The sequence below is a fragment of the Schistocerca piceifrons genome, chromosome X (genome assembly GCF_021461385.2).
Source record: "Schistocerca piceifrons isolate TAMUIC-IGC-003096 chromosome X, iqSchPice1.1, whole genome shotgun sequence".
Lineage (NCBI taxonomy): Eukaryota > Metazoa > Arthropoda > Insecta > Orthoptera > Acrididae > Schistocerca > Schistocerca piceifrons.
Genome location: NC_060149.1, coordinates 741,961,100 through 741,986,616, shown reverse-complemented (window position 1 = coordinate 741,986,616; position 25,517 = coordinate 741,961,100). Strand labels below are relative to the sequence as shown.

General features: G+C 40.8%; 1 protein-coding gene across 1 annotated transcript in view; it reads left to right on the top strand.

Annotated features, from left to right (window-relative positions):
- Positions 1–25,517, top strand: part of LOC124721176 (HEAT repeat-containing protein 5B) — a 478,541-nt gene that overhangs the window by 314,619 nt on the left and 138,405 nt on the right. The window contains exons 6-10 of the mRNA XM_047246010.1: positions 7,543–7,653; positions 11,900–12,077; positions 13,625–13,785; positions 19,195–19,444; positions 22,323–22,466. Of these exons, the coding sequence (XP_047101966.1) occupies positions 7,543–7,653; positions 11,900–12,077; positions 13,625–13,785; positions 19,195–19,444; positions 22,323–22,466 (844 nt within the window). The remainder of the gene's footprint in view (positions 1–7,542; positions 7,654–11,899; positions 12,078–13,624; positions 13,786–19,194; positions 19,445–22,322; positions 22,467–25,517) is intronic.

Here is a 25,517-nt window from a genome sequence, read left to right as displayed (position 1 = left end):
AATTCCTAAGGGACCAGACTGCTGAGGTCATTGGTCCCTAGACCAACACACTACTTAATCTAACTTTAACTTATGCTAAGAACACACACACACACACACACACACACACACACACACACACACACACACACACACACCATGCCCGAGGGAGGATTCAAACCTCCGGCAGGAAGGGCCACGCAGTCTGTGACATGGTGCCTCTAACCACACGGCCATTCCACTTGGCCGCTGAAAAGGCCACATATGGCTGAAAATGACTCGACTTGGGCCATGACCTCCAGCATAGAACCCGAGAGGCCCCAACAACTGACCAATTGCCAAAGGAGGACACACATATGCCAACGGCACTGCTGGAAGGGCATACAGGCTGCAGCAATGAGGGGTCCACCAGTGATAGTGTAGATGATGCCACCTCTATTGCCAAGGGGAAGGGGGGAGGAGGATGGATCAAAATCCATATGCTCCACATCGGCAGTTGCATGTGTGGGTTTCACTGGTGGCTGCTGCTGCAAGTGATGGAAGGGCAGCAGAGCTTGGAGAGGGGGCAGCAAGAGGAAGCATGCTGCTGCAAGTGCGAAGCCTCACCCGGAACATTGGGATGACCCAACTTGCTGCCCAGCAGGCGGCAACAGTGAAGTCCCAAAAGGGTGTGGGCTGATTTGTGTGTCAGGTCAGCTACTTCCTACCATCATCCACCACAAACAGCTGGCGCCTGTGCAAATGTTCTGCTGGACTTCGCCCATTGACCGGTATCATCTGCTTTTCACACAGAAGGCTCAACAATGCATCATCATGGGAAATGATAGACATGGACTTCTTCATTTAGGCCTTAAATGTACGCATGAAGTGCTCCACCTTTGAGTTAGAAGCCAGGCGAAGCAGAGTGGTAGTTAGATGGTGGATATCATTGTGAATGCAGAAGTCATCAGACTCCGATGACAAAAACTGTCGACTGTTGTCAGATACCTGGCTCCTGGGGGAACCCTCAATAGCAAACATGACCAACAACACATGGACTGTGGTAGTTGGTGATGTGGAGGACAACTTTGATATGTACAGGAAACTGGACAATGCGTCAACCATCAAAAATCGCATGCTGTCCAAAAAGGGGCAAGCAAAATCAGTGTTCACCCTGTTGCAAAGGTGCTCCGGGAACGACCAAGGAGAGAACTGGTGTGGTGGTGCAGCCTGGTTCTGTGCAGAAGTCCTGCAAGGACACACCATATGTTCGATGTCACTATCGATCGCCAATCAGTAGACACGACGTCGCGCCAGCACATTCATACGTGTCATACACCAGAGTGACGCATGCAGCAACTGGAGTATTTGAGGATACTATGCCAGGGGAATAAGCACATGACAACATTGTTCCTCTGTGAGAATCACGATGATCCCCTGGACAACACTGAGTCAGTCATGTACAAGGTGTACAACTTAGCTTCCGCCGTTTGCTGATAGGTGGCGACAATGGTAAGTAGCGGTCAAAGAAACAGATCGCAGATGTCAGGCAGTTAGCTTGAACCTCGGTCAACATAACCTCATTCAAACATTAGACAATTTCTGTCTGCATCATAAAGTTGTTCGTGATTGAAAATGTCAGTTTACAAGCCTAATTCTCATCACTTGCGGGAGGTGTTACTGTTTTGTTTCAATGTGAAGAAAACAACGGCTGAGTCTCATCGAATGCTCTCAAGTACGAATGGTAAGGATGGTATTAGTGAAAGAACATGCCATGAGTGGTTTCAACGCTTCAAGAATGGCGATTTTAACGTCGTAGACCGGCATAGTGGTGTAAGAGAGAATGTTTTCGATGATGCAGAATTGGAGACATTGCTGAGTGCAGACTCACGTCAAACTCAAGAAGAATTGGCACAATTAGTGGGAGTGACACAGCAAGCCATTTCAAAATGTTTCAAGGCTATGGGCATGATTCAGATAGAAGGAACGTGGGTCCCGTGTGAGCTGACACCAATGGACGTTGAACGGTGTTTGTGTGTTTGTGACCGGTTGCTTCAGAGGCAAAAACGGAAGGGATTTCTGCATTGCATTGTGACTGGGGACAAAAAATGGATTCATTACGATAACCCTAAACGCTATAAATCATGGGGATATCCTGGCCAAGCTTCCACGTCGACGGTCATACTGAATATTCATGGCTCCAAGATCATGCTCTGCATTGGTGGGGCCAGCTAGGCGTTGTCTACTATGAGGTGTTAAAACCAAGCGAAACAATCACAGGTGCTCATTATCGAATGCAATTAATGCCTTTGAGCAGAGCATTAAAAGACAAACGGCCGCAATACAATGAGAGGCACGATAAAGTGATTTTGCAGCACGACAATGCTCGACTCCACTCTGCAAAAGAGGTCAAAATGTACTTGGAAACGTTAAAATGGGAAGTCCTATCCCACTCGCCGTGTTTTCCAGACATAGCTCCCTCTGACTATCACCTGTTTAGATCAATGGCGCATGGCCTGGCTGACCAACACTTCCGATCTCATGAAGAAGTCACAAATTGGACCAATTCGTGGATCACTTCAAAAGATGAACAATTTTTTCGGCGTGGGATTCGTACACTGCCCGAAAGATGTGAGAAAGTAGTGGCCTGTGATGAAAAATACTTTGAATGATACATGTGTGACTAATTTGTTTCATTAAAGCCTCAAATGTTGGGGAAAAACAGTGGAAGCAAAGTTGTGCACGTTTTAGAAGGAAAAATGTGCACCTAGCTGGATCCGCACCTGAAGAGAAATGCTCCCGCCAACTCAACTGGACTGCCAAAATGATTCACTTTAAAACTGAGTTGGCGGCCTTGGTGGTCACAACTTCGCGTGACGCCAGTGGAAAGTCCGACAAGGTTTGCTGCAATTCATCATCCAATATGGACACAAGAACCTCCTGCTGATCGAACGCCAAATCAGGCCTCTCCAGTAGCTGCAATAGTGCATCAGCATTGTCATGTTGGATGGTGGAGTGGTAACAAATGTCATAACAATAGCTAGTGAGAAAGAGGTCCCACCACTACAATAGGTGGACAGTACTATCTGATGGCTTGGAACAACCAACAGCATGTGGTTGCTGATGAGGAGGAATTGCACCCGATGCAAAGAGTCATGGAACTTTGTAACCCTCAAAATAATAGTTGTTGCCTCCTTTACTACCTGTGAGTAATTACGCCACACAGTGGAAAGCTTCTTTGATACATAAGCAGTGGGCTACTGGGAGTAGTTCGGGTTTCGATGGGACAGAATGGCACCAGTGCCATACTGGGATGTGTCACAGCCCAGGGTTAAAGGTTTACCCGGCATAAAGGAAACTAGACAAGGAGCAGAGTATGAACGCTGCTTGAGAGACTCAAAACCCCATTGACAATCTGCAGACCAAACTTAACGCTCTTGTGGCAAAGCTGGTTATGAGGCTGGCAGATGGGCACAGACTGGGGAATGAACTGAGTGTAATATGAAATCTTACCCAAGAAAGACTGGAGCCATTATATTGACAATGGCCTTGATGTGGTCATCTGTGGGAACAAGAATATCTTTACTAAACACATGACCCAAAAAATGCAACTCGAGGGAGAAAAAACTACACTGCTCCTGCTTGCAATGAAGGCCATTCTCCAGGAGGCGTTGGAAATCTGACTGAAGGTTTTGTAACTCCAAGAGGCATTGGAAATCTGACTGAAGGTTTTGTAAACATACCTCCCAATTAGGGCCCATGACCCATATGTTATCCAGGTAATTGACACAACAAAGAATGTCCTGAATCATCTGCTCCAAATAGCGTTGGTAAATTCCCAGTGCAGATGAGATTCCAAAAGGCAAGCAGTTAAACTTCTGAACTTCTAAAGCCCAAAGGTGGTACTGAGGACCAGGAAAGTCCAAGAAAATGAGTCCAATGGCAGCTGCAGGTGAGCATTGTTCAAGTCAATGGAGGAAAAATACCCTCCACCCAACCCCCTGCTGACAAGTTTGCTAACAGCTCTGTGTGGCTCAGAATGGGATCAAAATCTGCAACATGCTGCACATTGATCATCAGTTTGAAATTGCCACAAAGGGAAACAGTGATATCGGGCTTCTGAACCACTGTGAAAGCGGTGGCCACATTGACTCAATGAAACAGGAGAAACAGTGCCATGATCCTGCTGAGATTGCAATTCAGTCTTTACCTAGTGACCCATATTGAAGGGAATGGGATGGGGGTGACACAATTTGGGTAGCGCTGATAGCTTGAGCGAAATGTGCCTCAAAATTTTCTGCTCAGCCCAAGGTATGCTCAAACAGCGTGCTGTAGGACCATAGTAAGCAGTCCAAATCACAAAAAGGAACAGATTGAGACACTAAATGCACTTTGTCAAAAACAGAGAATATGTTGAACCCAAAGATATTTTGACCAATGGTGAATTGACCCCTAACAACATAAGTTGTCATTCCACATTCTTATAACGCATGGAGACGGAGAATTGTCTCCGCAAAGGAGTGCGTCATTTACTATAAGACCAACCTGACATAGTGGCTATTTCAGCTCCGGGCACCCCAAGAGCGTCTACAAATCTAAATTAATTAGGCCAACTGTGACTCCTGCGTCTGCCTGAAATACATCTAGCCGTCCGACCAGTACCCTGTCAGCAAAATACGTCGGGGAGACATATGCAGGGCATCAGTGGCAGCAGCACCAGACTCCAGTGAAAACACCCTGGTACCTGATTACTGACAAACAGGCCCTTCGACTGTCACAAAAGGTTGCCAAAAGACCTATCCACTGGTATACCACACGCGTTGCCTCCACATGCAGACAATGAAGGCGAACATGCAACAAATGACAATTGCGGGCAGGACCACTGGCTCGACTAACAAGTGGAGGGAGAATGATGCTGAGGAACCAGAAAAAGCCTCTGGCAGGAATTATAACACAGTGAGGGCCGCGAACCCACTGAGTTTGGCATGGCTGAGTGACAGGCAGTGCCGCCACATCACTGCAGAGGCATCGTCAATGATGGCAACACGCGGCAACTTGGCAGGAGATGAGGCCACCTGAGGCATACCATGGGGAACCAGAGCTGTTTACCATGCCCACCCAATTGAGCCACCTGCCAGTTATCAAAAAGGATGTTCCTTGCTATAGCTGTAAGCTCATGTGATTCTGCAGTTTTGGCAACATCAGCTGAAAAAAGGTCAGACAAAGTCAGTGCCCTGCTCTGAACATCTTTAACCTGTCAATCATGTCCCGAGTTAATGAGTCTGCGTAAGAGGTAACACATTTGGGACACTCGAAATTACACTTGTGCAAAATTTTGGACACCTTCGTATAAACAAGTGCTGCTGAACAACAACAAGGCATTCTTATCAACTGGATCAACAATACACCATACTTGGTCATGCAGCAAGAACTGGTGCAGGTAATTCTCCCACATTTCTGTCTACTCATCGAAACTGGCAAACAGCATCGAGAGTGGTGGGAGCAGTGCAGGAAACGACTCACTGAGTAGTTGGCCCTCCACTGGCAATACCACCACACAAAGCAAATCCACATTCTGGGTTATCAGTGCCTGCATCTGCTCCTGTTGTTGCTGCTGTTTCAGGAGCTGATGCTGCTCTAACTGCAGGCACAACTGTTCCTGCCAGTATTGCAGAAATGCTGGGTCCACGGTGGCCCAAGTGAACACAAGGAAAATGGGAATGAAAATATAGGGGTGTCACATTTTAATAACATCCTTTGGTGCCTCTGTAGTTCGTGCACACGCATAATGAAGCTGCTTCACTACATGGTCGGCATTGGTACTTCACAGGCCAATGGTGGCTTGATAATAACTGGGGGACAGGGTCCCATGAGTGGGTAACGAATTCACTATGTGAGTCTATCTGATGGAAGTAGAGAGTCCCAAACCACATAGAGACAAGCACAGGAAGACCTAAGTGTGTGGCCGTTGTGGACAGCCAGTGGGCTAAGCACTTGGCACAATACACAGTGCGATACACTAGTTGAGGTCCACAGTGCACGATTTCTGAGTAAGCACTGGTGTGCCCGTCTACTGCCGGCCGCAGGTAAAAAACTGCACGAGTGTATCAGCTCACCCTGTGTGTTGCTTGTGCCCTCAATGACATGTTTCTGCACTGTCCCATTGCACTACCCATACTAGCTCGTGTGCCTCCTTAGAGTGTGTGGTGCACATAAACCCAATGTTTGAATCTTCCCCATTGCATGCAGATCTCACATGGTGCTGGAACGATCACAGTTCGCCACCTTTGCCAGTTCTCAAGTACACTGATGTGGGTCATAGTGGATTAATGAATTTAAGCAATCTTCATTAAATCCTGAAGGTCTTCCTGAACATGGAGAGTCACTAATGTCAAAATGATCCTCCTTAAAACAATTAATATTGTTTTGTATTGATACAATAGACTTGCTTCTTACTTTTCTTCTTGGATTTTACTTCAGATTATTTCTGTTCTCAGTTGCCATTGCAGTTATTCCATTTCTGCTGTAAAATTGTAGTTGCCAAATTTTCATAAAATATGGGATAAAAGTCTATGGCTACATGAGTACTCAGTGATTCCCACTTAAGTATGTGGCAGAGGGTTCTTCAAACCACCTTCAGACTATGTGTCTGCCATTCGACACTCTAACAGCATATGGGAAAAATGGACACACAGATATTTCTGGCAAGTTCTGATTTCTCTTATTTTATTACGATCATCATTTCTCCCTGTGTAGGTTGGTGAGAGTAAAATATTTTCTCATTCACAGGAGAAAGTTTTTGATTCAGATTTCATGAAAAGATCACACGACAACGAAAAATGCCATTGTTTTAACGATAGTCACCCCAATGCACTTACCATATCCATGACACTTGCTCCCCTATTTTGTGATAGTAAAAAATGAGCTGCTCGTCTTTGGATTTCTTTGATGCTCTCCATGAATCCTATCTGGTAAGAATCCTGTACCATGCAGCAACAGTCTAGCAGAGGATGAACAAGTGCAGTGCAGGCTGTCAACCTTTTGTAACAGATTTTGGTTTTTTGAGAGATGCTTGATGTGTTTTGACTCATGGACGCTAATCTTCATGTAGTTATATCAGTATCTCATAAGTACTCACGTGCAGCTATTGTTGTTGTAAAGAAACAATTATGTCACAGGACAGTATAATCATCACTGAAATGATTGCTTTTTGTTTTTTTCTGCAATGTTCTACTATTATTTCTTTTTAAAAAAGAAATCAACTAAAACCAGTAAATACCTTATGTTTCTTTTTTTTTATCAACATGGATGAAAAGATGACATAAACACTGGAAAGAGGGACTGCTGGGCCTGAAATATGTTGTACATCTGCAATAATGTTAAGAGTTGTGACTGGAGATAGACTTCTATTTCATTTTCTACCCAAGTTATATGAACTAGAATGGATGAAATTAAGTAACTAATTTTCTATTCTACATCAAATCTTTAGGAGATAGAACATGTTCTTTTGTGTGTCATTTACATTCCATTGTATGAACTGAAGAAAAATGTATAATATTCCAGAAAGTGTACTCTTCTTTGCAGGTGTGTGCTGGAATGGGTAGTGCCATTTCTAATGTACACAAGGAGATTTATAAAGCTGCTCGGCATGGTCTAACAGACCGAGTGATGGCAGTGAGATGTGCTGCTGCAAAGGTGAGTAAAAGTAATGTTGTAGCTGCTGTGCTGTTTAACAATCACTGGTCCTCAAGCTTACAATGAATTATGGGTTACACTCTTGTGTTGTACTCATGTAGAACTAATATAGGAAAAGGAGAAATTATTACATATATTAAGGCAGAACACAAGTTCAGAAACATTGAGACAAGTAGATTTTGTAGTGATTACCACACAGAAGTGTTTGCTTGCGGATCAATACTAAAAGTACACACATAAAAAAAAGTTTTGTATTACCTCTGTTCCGAGAGTTCCGGAACCTGTACAGAAAATTGGAATAGAGATCAACATAAACACCATTTCTGACCTTTTTATTGCTCGTGAAAACCACACATTGCATGTTGTACCACCTTACAGCGAGACCTTCAGAGGCAGTGGTCCAGATTGCTGTACACACCTGTACCTCTAATACCCAGTAGCATGCCCTCTTGCGTTCATGCATGCCTGTATTCGTCGTGGCATACTATCCACAAGTTCATCAAGGCAGTGTTGGTCCAGATTGTCCCACTCCACAACAGCATTAGGCGTAGCTCTCTCAGATCGGTTGGTGAGACACGTCGGCCATAAACAGCCCTTTTCAATCTATCCCAGGCATGTTCGATAGGGTTCATGTCTGGAGTCATGCTGGCCACTCTAGTCAAGCAATGTAGTTATCCTGGAGGAAGTCATTCACAAGATGTGCATGATGGGGGCGCGAATTGTCATCCTTGAAGAGGAATGCATCGCCAGCATGCTGCCGATACGGTTGCACTATCGGTCGGAGGATGGCATTCACGTGTCGTACAGCCCTTATGGCACCCTCCATGACCACCTTGCTGCACTCACTGGACAGTGTGTCTAAGGCATTCAGCCTGACCGGGTTGCCTCCAAACACATCTCCGACAATTGTCTGGTTGGAGGTATGTGCGACACTCATCAGTGAAGAGAACGTGATGCCAATTCTGAGCGGTCCATTCGGCATGTTGTTGGACCCATCTGTACTGTGCTGCATGGTGTCATGGTTGCAAAGATGGACCTCGTCATGGACGTTGGGAGTGAAGCTGCGTATCATGCAGCCTATTGTGCACAGTGTGAGTCATAACGCGACGTCCTGTGTCTGCACAAAAAGCATTATTCAACATAGTGATGTTGCTGTCAGGGTTCCTCCGAGCCATAATTTGTTGGAAGGGATCTCCTCCGTGTCCGAAGAACATCACTTTGGTTCACTCCAAGATGCCTGGACACTTCCCTTGTGGAGAGTCCTTCCTGGCGCAAAGCAACAATGCTGACGTGATCGAACCGTGGTATTGACTGTCTAGGCATGGTTGAACTACTGACAACACGAGCTGTGTACCTTCTTCATGGTGGAATGAGTGGAACTGATTGGCTGTCGGACTCCCTCTGTCCAATAGGCGCTGCTCATGCATGGTTGTTTACATTTTTGGGTGACTTTAGTGACATCTCTAAACAGTCAATTGTACCTGAACACAGAACTCTGCTGTGAAATTTTGAACTGTTAATGATGCATATGGACCCCTTACTATGCTCTCTGTCAGACTGCAGCAAGCTGTTAATTGTCTATGGTGATTTCAAAGTAGATTTTCTAAAGGATTCTGATAGGAAAAGGATCTGGAAACTATTTGGATGCTGTAATCTAATCTTAGTAATTAATGTTTCAGCACAGGTGGACAAAGACAGTAGGACCCTAATTGACAATGTTTCCTTTGATGAGGTTCAAAGCAAGAAAATAAATGCATACCCACCAACAAATGCTCTCTGTGATAGTCATACACACTTAAGATAAATAACGAGTGTCTTCGATATTGATACTCCTCAGGAGAAATCAGTTAGAATAATTATTGACTCCAGAACAAATGTTTTTGAGAATAGTTTACAAGAGGTGACATGAGATGAAATTTATAATGAATCACATGCTGACATAAAATTTAATCAATTCCCTGATAAATTCTTATTGTTATTTGAAGATAGCTTTTTTGCATAATGTAATTGGAAAGGGCAATAAAACATCCGTGTAAAAAGTCATGAATTACTAGAGAGACTAAAGTATCTTCTGAAAGGGAGAGGGAAATGTAGCTGTTGACAAGAACAAGAAGAGATCATGAAGTAGTTGCACAGGACAAAATCAACTCAGAATTAGTAGGAAAAATTATTAAAAAGTCAAGGAATATACACATTATCTCAGAAGTTAGTAATTCCAACTACAGACTGAGAAATGTGGTGAAACAGGAGATAGGACAAACAGTTGAAGGATAATATATGTCAGTATTGAATTAAATGGAAGGGTTGTGAATGCTGAGTCACAGCAAGCAAATATGTTTCATAAATTTTTTTAAAATATAGTTGAAAATAGAGGGACAGACAGTTCAAGAGAAAAAAAACAACTCTCATGAAATCACTAACTTCTTCTGCAGAAATTAAGAAAATAATATATTCTCTCAAAAATAGAAGCTCATCTACATTTTATGGTGTTTCCAACAGAGTACTAAAGATTTGCTCCTATATAATAAGCCCAGTATTATCTGAAATACGTAATGCATCACTAACTCAAGGCATTTTCCCCAAGAGATTGAAATATCCCATTGTTAAATCCCTTTATATGAGAGGTGATAGGAAAGATGTCAATACCTACCATCATGTTTCACTACTAACACTGTGCTCCAGAATATTTGAGAATGTTATGTATTCTAAAATAGTACCCCACCTGCTTAACAGTAATATCTTTAGTAAATCATAGTTTGCTTTTCAGAAGAGGTGGTGTAGTGAGAATGGTGTTTACACATTCACTCACCAAATTTTACAAGCATTAAATAACAAAATAGCACTGATTGGCATTTCCTGTGACCTGTCTAAGGCAATTGACTGTTTGACTCACAATATTCTCCAAGAGAAACTGAAGTTTTAAGGAACTGATGGTATAGCCAACCAATGGATAATGTCATATCTAATCAAAAGAATGCAGAAAGTAGTACTCAATAATTCAGCCAATGTAATCAGGGAATATTCTTTTAACTGGGGAGAAATTATGTATGGGGTTCCCCAAGGCTCAATCTTAGGTCTGCCGTAGTTCCTCATATGTGTAAGTGATCTTCTCTCTGATATAAAACAAGCAGAAGTAGCTCTTTTTGCAGATAACACTAGTACTGTAGTAAGTCCAAGCATAAATATAGCAATAATAGAAATAGTAAACAGTGTTCTTAAAAGTGTTACTGACTGGTTTTCTGTGAATGGTCTTACACCCAATTTTAAAAAAGGCACAACATATTCAATTGTACACGTCTAGAGGTACTATAGCAATGATCTATAGGTAATACACCAATGATTGGTGTAACACATGGTTATGACATAACAAATAAGGTAGAAACTTCAAAAATTTTAGGTGTTCATACTGAGAAGAATTGAAACTGGAAAAGGCACATTTTGGGACTTGTAAGACAATTTATTTAGCTACATTTGTACTTAGAATCATTGCAAATCCTGGGGGGATAGAAATCAGTAAGCTGATATATTTTGCAAATTTTAATTCAATAACATCATATGGAATAATGTTCTGGGGTAACTAATCTCTGAGAAAACAATCTTCATTGCTCAAAAATGTGCTGTAAGAATAATATATGGTGGTCACCCATGATCATCTTGTAGACTTCTGTTTAAGGAGTTTGGCATTTTGACTACTGTTCACAGTATATTTATTCCCCAGTGAATTTTGTTGTAAATAATCCACTACAGTTCAAAAGGAACAGTGATGTACATAATTCCAATACGAGAGGAAAATATGACATTCATTACTCCACATTAAGATTGTATTTAGCACATAAAGAAGTGCATGATTCTGCAAGTAAAATTTTCAATCACTTACCCAGTGATATAAAATGTCTTGATATACAGTAAAGTTAAATTTGAAAAGAAGCTGAATAAGTTCCTCCTTGTAAACTCTTCCTATTCTGTAGAAGAATTTCTGTTATTTTAATGTGTAAAAATTACTAACTCACATATGTATAGCTTAAAAAAAATCACTGTAAATGTTCAGCATGTAGCCATATATACAAATTACTTTGTGATGTGAAGTATGACAGCTTGTTCTACATTAGTGCAATTTATCATGCAAATGATCTGTGTAACATGGAACTAAATAGTATTGATTTCGTCTTATTACTGCTTACAAATTCTGTTATTTTTAGTGAGATGTTTCATCATACATTTTATTTATTATTAATGTTCTTTTCAGTGTCTTCAAGAACTGCTAACTCATGCTCAGTTCCTGTGCACGTCAGAACTAGAGAGCCTGGCTAGCCTGTGTTTTCGTGCCTTTGATGGTTCTAATTATGAAGTAAGATGTGCTGTATCAAAACTTCTTGGTTCATTGATTGCTGCAACTCAGCTAATGCAGAAAGGCAACAGTTCCAGTGAGTAAAAGTAAATGTGTTTCTAAAATTTTGTTTGCACTGGGATGAATCAAAAAGACTTTGCCCTTACGTATTTTTGCTGACAATGGCACACACAAAGAAATCATAATATGGTCAAGTTTTTAAGTTGCTTTAAGTACCTAACCACATTTTTCTTCTGTGATTCAGTCATTTGTCTCATTTTACCACTTGTTTGGTGGTTCTAATTTGGCATTGAATTCAAGCCAGAGCTGTGCAGTGCATTTCACAACATTGCCAAAGAAGTATCTTCTTCATGCCATAAACGTTTTCATTGAATCAAGCACATTGCTCATGGTGATAACTGGGTTAAAATCTGGGGGACCGATGGTCTTTGTAGTCTGCTCCCTTCAACCCCCTTAAACCAACCAACCTTGAAGTCTGGACTATATAGTGCATTAGAGACTCTGCCGTTTGAATTGCTGTCAGCTGGCAGTCCTGTTTGTCCGTTTTAATAGAGAATCACATTGCTCTGAGAGGAGCCCTGAGTGCTTTTACCTGATGGCAGCTAGCAGACATTTGTGTGTGCCACAGTAGTTGCCTTCATTGATGGTGACAAGTGACAAGACTGGAAACTGAGTAAAAGTGATTTTCACTTATAACAGAAGGTTGTTAACACCAGCTTCCTGGTGGGTGATGTTTGGTGTAATTTCTTAGTGACAACTGAGTGTTAATATCTCCATCTAGATTCACTGATAAAGTGCTACAGCCACATTTTATTTGAAATGAAATATTCATCCATTAACCTTTCAATCTCGTTGTTGCAGCAGCATTACAATTTTCCTGATTGTGTGTGGTTGTGCTCCAGATATCTGTCTCTCTCTCTCTCTCTCTCTCTCTCTCTCTCTCTCTCTCTCTGTGTGTGTGTGTGTGTGTGTGTGTGTGTGTGTGTGTGTGTAACCCCAAGGAAACTTAGTGGCAAAAGGCAGTTTTCTGAAAGGCATATGAAAATGACTGAAGGAAGACGGAAGTCCAGGAACAAACAAAGAAGTGCATGTTCATGTGACACAAGTGGAGTTTACTTTCCATTAATTCATACTCACTACCATACAAAATGCCAAGGTACAAGCAAAGCTGATCCTCTTTCACCAGTGAGTGGCTGCCTCAATTGCTTATTGTCATCAATGACTTCTTAGCCTCTAGTGAACTTATGACTGTGCACTTCAGAAAGTGACACACTTGTCTATTTCTCTTTCCCCATTGATTTTGATTGGTGTTCATCCCTCGAAAGAAGATGCTCATTTTATGATGTAACTGTGCTGGTCTCACCAACCATCTACATATACTAACAATAGTGCCATGCTATCATGGAAATGAGGAGTCTTATTAATGAGTCTGCCCATTCATAACCTATTTCATTGAGTATATTATGTGGTCAATCATATAAAAATTTGGGTGCAAGCAAGTTGCGGGTAAATCTTCTTGATACTTCATTTTACTCTGTTGTTTTTGGAAATAGGTGTGCATTATACATTTTCAACAAGACTCTGATTCAAAATTTTATTATGTTAATCTATTCCTTACTTCAGGCCAGCAGAATAAGGGAATTAAACCACTGTCATTAGAAGAAGCGCTGGGAGTTCTTATGACGGGCTTTCTTCGTGGTGGCAGTGGTTTTCTGAAAGGCACTGGTGAAATGATTAAAGGAAGTTCAGGAGTGAACAGAGAAGTGCGTGTTGGTGTGACACATGTAAGTATATTCCTAAACTGTTTACTGAATATTAATTTCAACTGTGGGACTGTTTTTGTCATTGTAATTTCGAAAATACTGTCAATCATCTTTAGAAAACCAGAAGTAAAAACTGATTCTAATGGATTTAAGGAGTGTTGTCTTTGAAATGTGTTTCATGAACTGCCAAAATATACCATTTGCTAAAAATGTTATTTATTTTGAAGAGAATAAAAAAGAAAAAGTGAGGAATATTATGGTAGTACATCACTTTGTTGGCAAGTTCCTTCCAGATGGAACACAAGCTTGGTGTGAGGAAGGATGGGAAAAGAAATCAACTGTTTCCATCTCAAGAGACTGAACCAGGCCTTTGCCTTAATCACTTGAGAGAACCATAAAAATATGAATCGCGGTGATCAGGCAGATTTGAACTGTCATTGTCCAGAAAGGGATTCCAGTGCCTCAACCACTGCTCCACTTTGTTTAGCAAAAAATGTACATTAATGACAAATATTTTAAAAGATATCTTGCAGATTTAAATTTATTTTGTGTTATACTTTTTTCCAGTGCAAAGGTACTGAAGCTAAAACTGTTTTTGATCAAACATTTAGTGATGAATCCTTCAGCCTTAAAGCACACTTAAAGCCTATACTTGGACTCTTCAGTAAGGATGGGTTACATGTTGTATCCTCACAGAATAAATGTTGCTGTACCATGTATCTTCAGATAAGGTATTTAGCATAGGAAGCATGTACACAAATTCTTTTTGTGAAATTCGAAGTGTTGTACAGGTGTATCGAAACTATTCATTCAAAGTAATACAGGAGGTAGAGAACATCAAAACAAATATATTTCAATGAGGAACATATGGTCTCTCGATTTATTCGCAAGCATCACCACCTTTTGACAACAACAGAGACATCCTTCTAAGCTCATTGATTCATTTGCAATCATTATGGCCTTGTGTCAACACCAATGAACATGGAGCATATAATATGTTCTGAAATGGCTGATATGCATTTGATGTATGGGTCTGTGAATGGAAATGGATGAGCTGCAGTGATAGTCTCGACAGCGTTATCCAAACCAACAGGTTCCATAACACCAAACATTTGGATGCCTGAACCACATGCTTTTTGAAACAGGTACTTTCGGTGCACATACACATGATTCAGGTTGGAATCAAACAGTGAAAACTCCTGAAATGGAGGAAGAGATTCTATGACACTCCATTTGTAAATACATGAATTATTGCGCACATCATTGGCGTCAGGCATAGCTTTGTATGGAATGTGTTACATCATCAGTAGCTTCATCCTTTCCATCTTCAGTGCTTGGCATCTCTACATCTGCAATTTTCCCCAATGCACGCAATTCATACAATGGTTTTACAACAGACTGCTCTTTCTGGCCAAGATCCTGTATGACGACAAAGCTTTGTTTACTCATGAAGGCTGTTTCAATCTCCACAATTCACATGTTTGGGCATATGTGAATCCACGAGGTGGTACTTGAAATTGTGTTCACAAACAGAAATTTGGTGTTAATGTGTGGGGCAGAATTCTCGGTGATGTATTAACTGTACCATATGTTCTTCTATTGTGCCTCTATAGACAGAGATGTCACATCTTCATTTAACACGTATTGCCAGTACTGCTAGAGGATGTATATCTGAATGTTAAACAAAGGATGTACTTCCAGCATGCTAGGGTGCCAGCCTATTTCAGCATTGCTATGAGGAATCATCTGAGAGCCACCTTCAGGGATCAATGAATTGGCCATGGTGGCCCTGTGGCCTGACCACCCAGTTCATGTTATCTCACATGTCCATAGCTCGCGCTACTCGTCCACGAGACTCAGAGGGCCATAGAAACAGGTTCCCAGGTAGATGCCGTGTTTCTTGACTTCCGCAAGGCATTTGATACAGTTCCCCACAGTCATTTAATGAACAAAGTAAGAGCATGTGGACTATCAGACCAATTGTGTGATTGGATTGAAGAGTTCCTAGATCACAGAACGCAGCATGTCATTCTCAATGGAGAGAAGTCTTCCTAAGTAAGAGTGATTTCAGGTGTGCCGCAGGGGAGTGTTGTAGGACCGTTGCTATTCACAATATATATAAATGACCTTGTGTATAACATCGGAAGTTCAGTGAGGCTTTTTTCGGATGATGCTGTAGTATATCGAGAGGTTGTAACGATGGAAGATTGTAATGAAATTCAGGAGGATCTGCAACTAATGACGCATGGTTCAGGGAGTGGCAATTGAATCTCAATGTAGACAAGTGTAATGTGCTGCGAATACATAGAAAGAAAGATCCCTTATCTTTTAGCTACAATATAGCAGGTCAGCAACTGCTATATTCCATAAATTATCTGGGAGTAGGCATTAGGAGTGATTTAAAATGGAATGATCATATAAAGTTGATTGTCGGTAAAGCAGATGCCAGAATGAGATTCATTGGAAGAATGCTAAAGAAGTGCAAACCGAAAACAAAGAAAGTAGGTAACAGTACACTTGTTCGCCCACTGCTTGAATACTGCTCACCGGTGTGGGATCCGTACCAGATAGGGTTGGTAGAAGAGATAGAGAAGATCCAACAGAGAGCAGTGCACTTTGTTACAGGATCATTTAGTAATTGCAAAAGCATTACGGAGATGATAGACAAACTCCAATGGAAGACTCGGCAAGAGAGATGCTCAGTAGCTCGGTACGGGCTTTTGTTGAAGTTTCGAGAACATACCTTTACCGAGGAGTCCAGCAGTATATTGCTCCCTCCTATGTATATCTTGCGAAGAGACCATGAGGATAAAATCAGAGACATTAGAGCCCACACAGAGGCATACCGACAATCTTTCTTTCCACGAACAACACGAGACTGGAATAGTATGGAGAACCGATAGAGGTACTCAAGGTACCCTACACCACACACTGTCAGGTGGCTTGCGGAGTATGGATGTAGATGTAGCTGTATAAGTATATGTGTGTATGAAGCAACTGGTTTATGAAGCCATTGTGGACACACAAGTAGATCTCATTGCTAGAATTGCCGTCACTGCTGGTATCATTGTGGACGTGCCAGGAATCTTCAAACGGACATGACAGTCAGTGGTCCAATGATGTATGGCATGCGTTCGAGCAAGTGGTCGGGCATTCTAGCAGTTCCTGTGAATTTCACTGCTATAATTAACACACTAAACTACTTCCTGCATAAATTGTCCCTAACATCAGAAATTGCTGTCAGGAACCATATGTACCATAACTAACTATATTTGTTTTTATGTTCTATACCTCCTGTATTCATTCAAATCAATAGTTTTGATTCACCCTGTAGAGGCCAGCATAGCAGGCCTCTGTGGTTGGTGGATGAACTGTGTTAGTAGAGGCCTGGAGGCCAGTAGTTTACCACCCTGGATGGGTTAGCAGAGGAGCTGTGACTGAATGCCTGTTTGTCGTCCTACACATTGTCATGAAAACATCATTGTTAAAATATCAGATTATTGTTCATCAGCTACAACACTTGTGATGATGCTTGGAGAGGCCAACATGCTGTGGATGTAAATGGTGGGTAGCCTGCGAAGAGATGCAGCCATCAGTAGGTGGCACGGTGGTGTGCAGCATTGTACAGTTGGTGGAGTGATGACAACAGTGACTCTGCAAAGATGCTGAGACAGTTGGGGACACTGCAGACTAGAGGCTCCCTACCTGCACACTAAGGGGTGTTTTGGACTCAGCGTGGATGAAATGGATTGCAGCAGCAGCAGCAGCTGTGTCTGTCCACATAAATGGAGACAGGCAGCAAGGTGTGTTTGCCCGTACAAACGAAAGTGGCTGAGTGGGTGCACTGCCCTGAGCTCAAACTGTAGGCCACCAGGTGGCCTACTGATTGGATGGTGCCAAATCCACAGCATTGATCTCAGCACTAGCAGAGGGCTGCAGCTAGCAGCGGCAGAGTCTGGAGGTTGAGACAGGTGATCCATATAGTCTCATAGATCATCATAGGCCTCCCTTCAGCTGATAGACTGCAGTGCCTCTGTTTAGGAATGGGTAATACTAATGTGGGCTTGGCTCACCCCTGTTTATGCTAAAGCATCAGTTTTTATCATGTAAGCCACAACAGAGCCACAGGTCAGGTGTGAAAAAATCTGGACTCCCATGCTGCAGCAGCTCTGCTGTTCTGCTATGCTTCTGGTCCCTCTACTTGGCTGTAGCATATGATAACTGCCTTGACACATGGAGGCAGTATTTGCCATATCAGTGTGTAGTCTCTACCGTAACTTCTCCTGGGCCATCCCGAACTGCCCTGCTTCTTCAGTCTCTTGTATTAGCCGTGGGCAGTGTCTCAGTTTTACCCATCAATGCCAAGTAAATTACCTGCAGTGCAATAGCATTTTGTAGAAACAAGGAGGCCACATGTAAAGTGCCAAATCTTGAAGTCCGTGTTACCTAACCCACCATAAAAATATCTTATTCAAAAAGTCTTTTGCTATCTAGTGCCAGTCCAGTCTTGCACTGTGTAGTTGATAACTGAAGCTTTCAATGTCTCTTCTGCATTTGTGGAAAAACTCAGTGTTGAAAGACTGAAGACTGTTCTCTGTGGAAGAAAGAGCGAGGGGAATAGAACATACGTTTTCTAAGGGAGCGCAGAGGGCACACGAACTTTAGAATATCTTTCATGACCGTGTGCTCCCCAAACTATGTTGTTGTGCCAGTTAACTTTTCCAGAGAAATGCAACATGCTTTGTCACTGAAAGCTTATGTTCATTCTTGTCTTCCCTATCCAGAACAGAGCAGCAAAATGTAGGAAATTTTCTACTTCAAGAATACCCGCACAGAGTGAAACTTTCATAGTCGTAGTGCACATGTTGATCCAACATTTCTCGAATAGGTGCCACAGTGTTGATTTGTTAATCAGTGTGATTGTTGCATGCTGAGTAAGTAACTTATTTTCTTGGAGTTCATTGTGGATAGGACATCCATGTAGGCATTTTTCAGTTGTTTATTTTATTCAAGTAATAGTGTCAACATTTCCATACAGCTGTATTTGTTTTGATATTCAGTTCATGTGCAATTGATTTCAAGATTGTTGTCTCATCGTCAGGCACCAGATATGGCTAAAAAATCTAGTTAAACTAGCTGGGGGGGGGGGGGGGGGATGCAGGCGTGCACCACACATGTGCACATGTAGGGAACATAAAAAGTTTACATGATCAGAAATAGCTGTAATAAATACCCATACTCAGGATACTTTAAACAGTTTTGTGGTTCATTAAGAGATCTCTAATTTTAGAAAACAGAGATTTATTTCCTTGACTTGATTTATATTATGGTACATTTGGCGAGTAGATTACTAATTTCATATTGTAGATAACTTATTGCAGGAATGAACTGTCTTTTATATTCTGTTTAATTCATGTTTTTCTTGTGTAGGCATATGTGGTGTTTGTTCAGACAATGGGCAGTGTGTGGTTGGAGCGAAACTTGCCTACTCTCCTGGCACATATTCTTGATTTGGTTGCAAACCCTAAAGCAGCTTCATCACATGTTGATGCTGTTTACTCTCGCAAGTGTATAAACTTCATTCTGCGTAGTCTGCTGGGAAAAATGCTGGGAGAAAAATCACAGGCATCAGCATGCAAAGATCTTGTCCATATAGTAGTGAAACAAATGAATTCAATGGGTAAGATTAAGCAATATTATTCTACAATATTATTTTCCATATAACGTTAAATACAGTGTTGTCCATAATTTTTATTCGACTACCTTATTTTGTTGCTAACTTCTGTATCATTATTTAAGGCTGTAGAAATAAATAATACTATAATTTCAATTGTGAAAATTGCAAGACTCAGGAAGAATTACTTTTACAAATCCAAACTCGGAGAATGTACATAACACTGTACCCCCAAAAGTGAAGAAGACTTTAGATAGGCAGCACGAAAATGGACCAAGCAGTGCTCCCTGTTCTTATGCTAAACTCTGCCATTTGAGAGGTCCTCACATTTGCCCAGCATCTTGGTCATTGGACATGTCTCAGTTATGGTTGGCCAGGGATTTGTTCAATACAATCATCTAGCAACTACTGTTTACATTTTGTGGACTCCTTTACAAACCTTATGGAGGGAGTTTCCCCTAGGATATAAGCAGTCTTTCTTAAATTCCATACCATTAGGTTTAGAGACACCACATGCAAGTTGCATGTGAGGATTTGTGTGTTACTGGATTTCAGAGTAAGAGATTGTGTTCAGTTCTGTAAACCTAATCATTTGTATACTGTCATGTACCTAATTTGAGATACAAAATTTATTCCCCTCAAATGCATCTTCATTCGTGTTGCAATTTTTACAATAATTTATTTATTTAAGAATATAAAAATTGTCTAAATATAGGTGCATGAGACATCAGAACTATATGCTGCATTTTACAATACAGCCTCATTTGTTTTACTTTTTCAAATACTTTCTCTGCATTTATTGCACCTTCAAGAGTTTATACATAGGTCTAGTACAGCAGTGTGTATATGTGTGAAGATGGAATAACAGGCTTCACAACTGTTTCTGTTTAAAAAAGCATTTCAGTTGTGGCAGAGAGGTTTGTTGACAGTACATTCCAATTCATAATATTCTTCTGCAACACTTAGACCTACAGCGTGAAAAAAACTAATGATTTTCTAAGTGCTTATGCAACTTCTTCTTTGTCAGAGAGTGAGTTGTGTTACAATACTCCTCTTATGGTGAAGAAAACAGAACCCATCACCCTTGCAACAGACTGTTCTTTTGAGTTTGTAATAGGTGCACTTTCATCTTCAAATATCCACTTCTTGTTTTGTGAGCTAGTTGGAACACCATCATAATAAAATCAGCTTGTACTGTGTGTAACAGTATTATTCTTTTAAAGAGGTAGACAATTTCAATATTTTATTAAAAAGTTGTTTGCACGATAGTCATTTGCTTCCTAGTTAAGGAATGGAGCACCCACAATGAATGAAGTGTCTTGAGTTTATTATAATCTATCAGAAAAGTGTGAATTGTAGGCAAACTGGTACTAGGAGACCTCTGTGTAGTGATATGACTCACACTCCTGTATGTCTGAAGTTTCCTATGCTCTAGGCAGTCAGACTGAAAGCAATGCATCCTTGAAGCTGAAGTTATGTCTCTAAAACTCTTTGAACTATGTTAGTATGGTAGAGCAGTATGCATAGTCTTGCCCAAGCACTAGAGGCATTTTGTCAAAGTGCTAAATTACTCCTAACTGAAAGGCAAAGTTGCATGGGAACTAGTGCTTGTTTCTCTGTGATATTTAATGATGCCAAAAATGATAGCAGAAGTTCATGTTGTAGGCTACAATACAGAAATAAACTGGTCTAAAGATTCAAAGGAGTAAGATGTGATTCTTCTTGTTCTTGTATTACACAACTTGCCCAATATCTTGCATATGTGTACACAATGGCTGGGTAGTCTCATCTTTCACCTGATTTGACAAATGTACAGTCCATAATTTAGATTTGCCCTCAAAATAAAAATTCTTCATTCAAAGGCTGATAAGTTTTTCTAAAGTGCTTCTGTAGGTCCTCCCTTGAATAATTTTAGTTCAAGTCATTGTCAATTTTTGAACTGTAAAATATTTGCTTTCTATATGGTATTCGGATCCCTTTTATTGCTTTCTATATGGTATTGGGATCCCTTTTGTTACCTTCAATAATGAAAAGAACAAGGTCAAAATTTTATTAATTTGCTCATTTTTGTTTAAGGAGAAGATTAACTGTTTTAAGTTTTAATATTTAAATTAATAACAGAAGATTCCTATGCTCAGCCAGGAAAAGGGTGGTGTGAGGGTATTGGGAGGGGGGAGGGAGAGGAGGAGGAGACTGTGTACTACTTTAGTACACTTGAAAAATGAGAGGGATAACTCGTTCCTGAACTGACATGGAAATATGAATGGCAGTATTTGTTTCTGAGAGTTAATAGTTAAGTGCAAAAGTTGAAATTCACATTTCATTTTGGAACTGTGACTTAGGGCCTTCCACACATTTGTATCTTCGTTTTCAATCCATCTATTGGCAGTTATGAGGAAAGTATTTACAACATGTGCTGTTTATGAATGAAATAAACATGTTACAGCCAGAGCTTTGTTATGAAAAGGCTTGAAATCTGTGAGAACATAGAAAAATTGTGATGTGCTGAAAACTATTGGAAAAAAATGTAAACTCTAGGTGTATCGCTTGATCTTTTTGGGATCTTGCTGTACTTAGTCTAACAGAAAAGAAAGAAACTGAAATGCAATAGGCATGCATTTCATCTGAATCACACATGTAAATTACAGCAGTAAGTTGGTGGAACAATTTTGTTAAAACTTGCTTAAGCACATTATATTTTAACAAAGCTTTGAAAGTAGAATTGTTAAGTGACTTATTTTATTGAATTACAATTATTTCATTACATTACAATGTATATTATATATAGTTTGAAAAAATAGAAATGTTATTGATAGTAAATATTCACTCACCAGATTTACAACATTTAAATAAATTATTGTTACTTCTTTTTATTTAATTACAGATTTTAATCCAGAGAATGCCAAAGATTTTAACCAGGAGACTCTTTTTAGTCAGCATCTACTAGTGTGTGCCTTGCAGGAGATTGGCAGCTTAATTCAAGGCCTAGGAACAACAGCAGTTTCTCTGGTTACAGATCAGTCATTAAGTAAGTATAGCCACTAATCAGTGTTGTAGTACCTGTACTCTAGTCATTGATTGCTTTTTGTGTACTATTTTAATTTTATTGTTTTTAAAATATAATTGTTTCAAAATGTATGTGGTGACCTTGTTAGAAGAAGGAAACATGCTCATTGCCTCCATAAAATTTCTTTTACATTTTGTGGATAAAGAAATACTTTCTGTGGTGATAAACAGAGGAAACATGCCTTCAGATGTTCTATAAAGAACATGCTCTAGGGAGTAGCATGTCTCAGCAAAAGCTATAGGTAAATTTTGCCTACAGATGAGGGCAACATAGTTGTTGTTGTTGTTGTTGTTAAGATACGAGCATTACATTTCAGAAACATGAGATTAAAGATCTGAACCTTAACACAAAGTAACTCCCTATTAATGAACTGATGAAGTGAACGTGCTGTTAAGGTCAGTTGTAAATATGTACACATAGTTTATACACATATAAATCAACAAGAGATTGTACTGGGAACAGAAATCTGGACTCTTCTACATGTGTGTGGAAGTGGAAGAACCAACAGGCTTATATGCTGTAGGCAAATGTATGATACTACCAAAATTATGAGTGACCGAGATAAATAATGTGCATGGAGAATTATTGTACTGTAATATTGTGTTGGACACTACCAAGCTGTGAAGCAGTAATTTCCTACATTAATATTGACATGGACTCCAGAGAAAAATATTGTTTGTTGTACAACCACCAAAAACTACATTTACTTCATTTTAAAAACAGTGCAGATGATGTCAATAATTCGGAGCCTAGCATGAGAAAACTGTTCTGATAGTAGCTAAAATTGATTCAGCTGGTGATGTTCCTAGAACTACAACTTTTTGTGAAAATTTGACTTCGAAGAGCCTGAAACTTTCATAAAGAAAAAGTGATGTTTGTAATTGGAGTTTTCAACAGTCATGGTACAGCATGGGGTTATAATGATGATGATGATGATGATGATGATGATGATGAAAACAGTGAAAATGTCCTCAAACAGGCAGGCTATTACAGTTAACATCAATTTATGACATCAAACAACTCACATCATTCACTATCAGCAGATGGTGGCGTGGGTACAGTCCTGACCTATCGTCTGTTGGTAATAACATTCTACATCTACATCTACATTGATACTCCGCAAGCCACCCAACGGTGTGTGGCGGAGGGCACTATACGTGCCACTGTCATTACCTCCCTTTCCTGTTCCAGTCGCGTATGGTTCGCGGGAAGAACGACTGTCTGAAAGCCTCCGTGCGCGCTCTAATCTCTCTAATTTTACATTCGTGATCTCCTCGGGAAGTATAAGTAGGGGGAAGCAATATATTCGATACCTCATCCAGAAACGCACCCTCTCGAAACCTGGCGAGCAAGCTACACCGCGATGCAGAGCGCCTCTCTTGCAGAGTCTGCCACTTGAGTTTATTAAACATCTCCGTAACGCTATCACGGTTACCAAATAACCCAGTGACGAAACGCGCCGCTCTTCTTTGGATCTTCTCTATCTCCTCCGTCAACCCGACCTGGTACGGATCCCACACTGATGAGCAATACTCAAGTATAGGTCGAACGAGTGTTTTGTAAGCCACCTCCTTTGTTGATGGACTACATTTTCTAAGCACTCTCCCAATGAATCTCAACCTGGTACCCGCCTTACCAACAATTAATTTTATATGATCATTCCACTTCAAATCGTTCCGCACGCATACTCCCAGATATTTTACAGAAGTAACTGCTACCAGTGTTTGTTCAGCTATCATATAATCATACAATAAAGGATCCTTCTTTCTATGTATTCGCAATACATTACATTTGTCTATGTTAAGGGTCAGTTGCCACTCCCTGCACCAAGTGCCTATCCGCTGCAGATCTTCCTGTATTTCGCTACAATTTTCTAATGCAGCAACTTCTCTGTATACTACAGCATCATCCGCGAAAAGCCGCATGGAACTTCCGACACTATCTACTAAGTCATTTATATATATTGTGAAAAGCAATGGTCCCATAACACTCCCCTGTGGGACGCCAGAGGTTACTTTAACGTCTGTAGACGTCTCTCCATTGATAACAACATGCTGTGTTCTGTTTGCTAAAAACTCTTCAATCCAGCCACACAGCTGGTCTGATATTCCGTAGGCTCTTACTTTGTTTATCAGGCGACAGTGCGGAACTGTATCGAACGCCTTCCGGAAGTCAAGAAAAATAGCATCTACCTGGGAGCCTGTATCTAATATTTTCTGGGTCTCATGAACAAATAAGGCGAGTTGGGTCTCACACGATCGCTGTTTCCGGAATCCATGTTGATTCCTACATAGTAGATTCTGGGTTTCCAGAAATGACATGATACGCGAGCAAAAAACATGTTCTAAAATTCTACAAGAGATCGACGTAAGAGATATAGGTCTATAGTTTTGCGCATCTGCTCGACGACCCTTCTTGAAGACTGGGACTATCTGTGCTCTTTTCCAATCATTTGGAACCCTCCGTTCCTCTAGAGACTTGCGGTACACGGCTGTTAGAAGGGGGGCAAGTTCTTTCGCGTACTCTGTGTAGAATCGAATTGGTATCCCGTCAGGTCCAGTGGACTTTCCTCTATTGAGTGATTCCAGTTGCTTTTCTATTGCTGGGCAATGTGCAAAGCTTGTATGTGTGCATGTCCCAAACACCCAACACAACCAATAATATGCCGGTGGCAATGAGACCACAGGTTGTACCATTCCATTGAGGGTCTAATCTTAGAAAGTCCAATCGGGAGAAATTCAAATCCACATTGGCTCAGAAGATAACCTAACTAGTCTCCACACCTGAGTCTTATGATCAGTTTGTTGAAATAGTACAGTGCTCATGGATGACTAAAATCAAATTTGCAGAACCTGTTATGTACAGGGATGTACTCTGAGCATAGAGCAACAACTAAAGAAATACCTTCAACTTTTCGAAGAAGACCCATGGAGTGAAGAAACTACTCTAGCTGGCCAACACCTCAACAACTCAATTACTGAAGTCAAACAAGAGAAGTGGATAGAACTCATG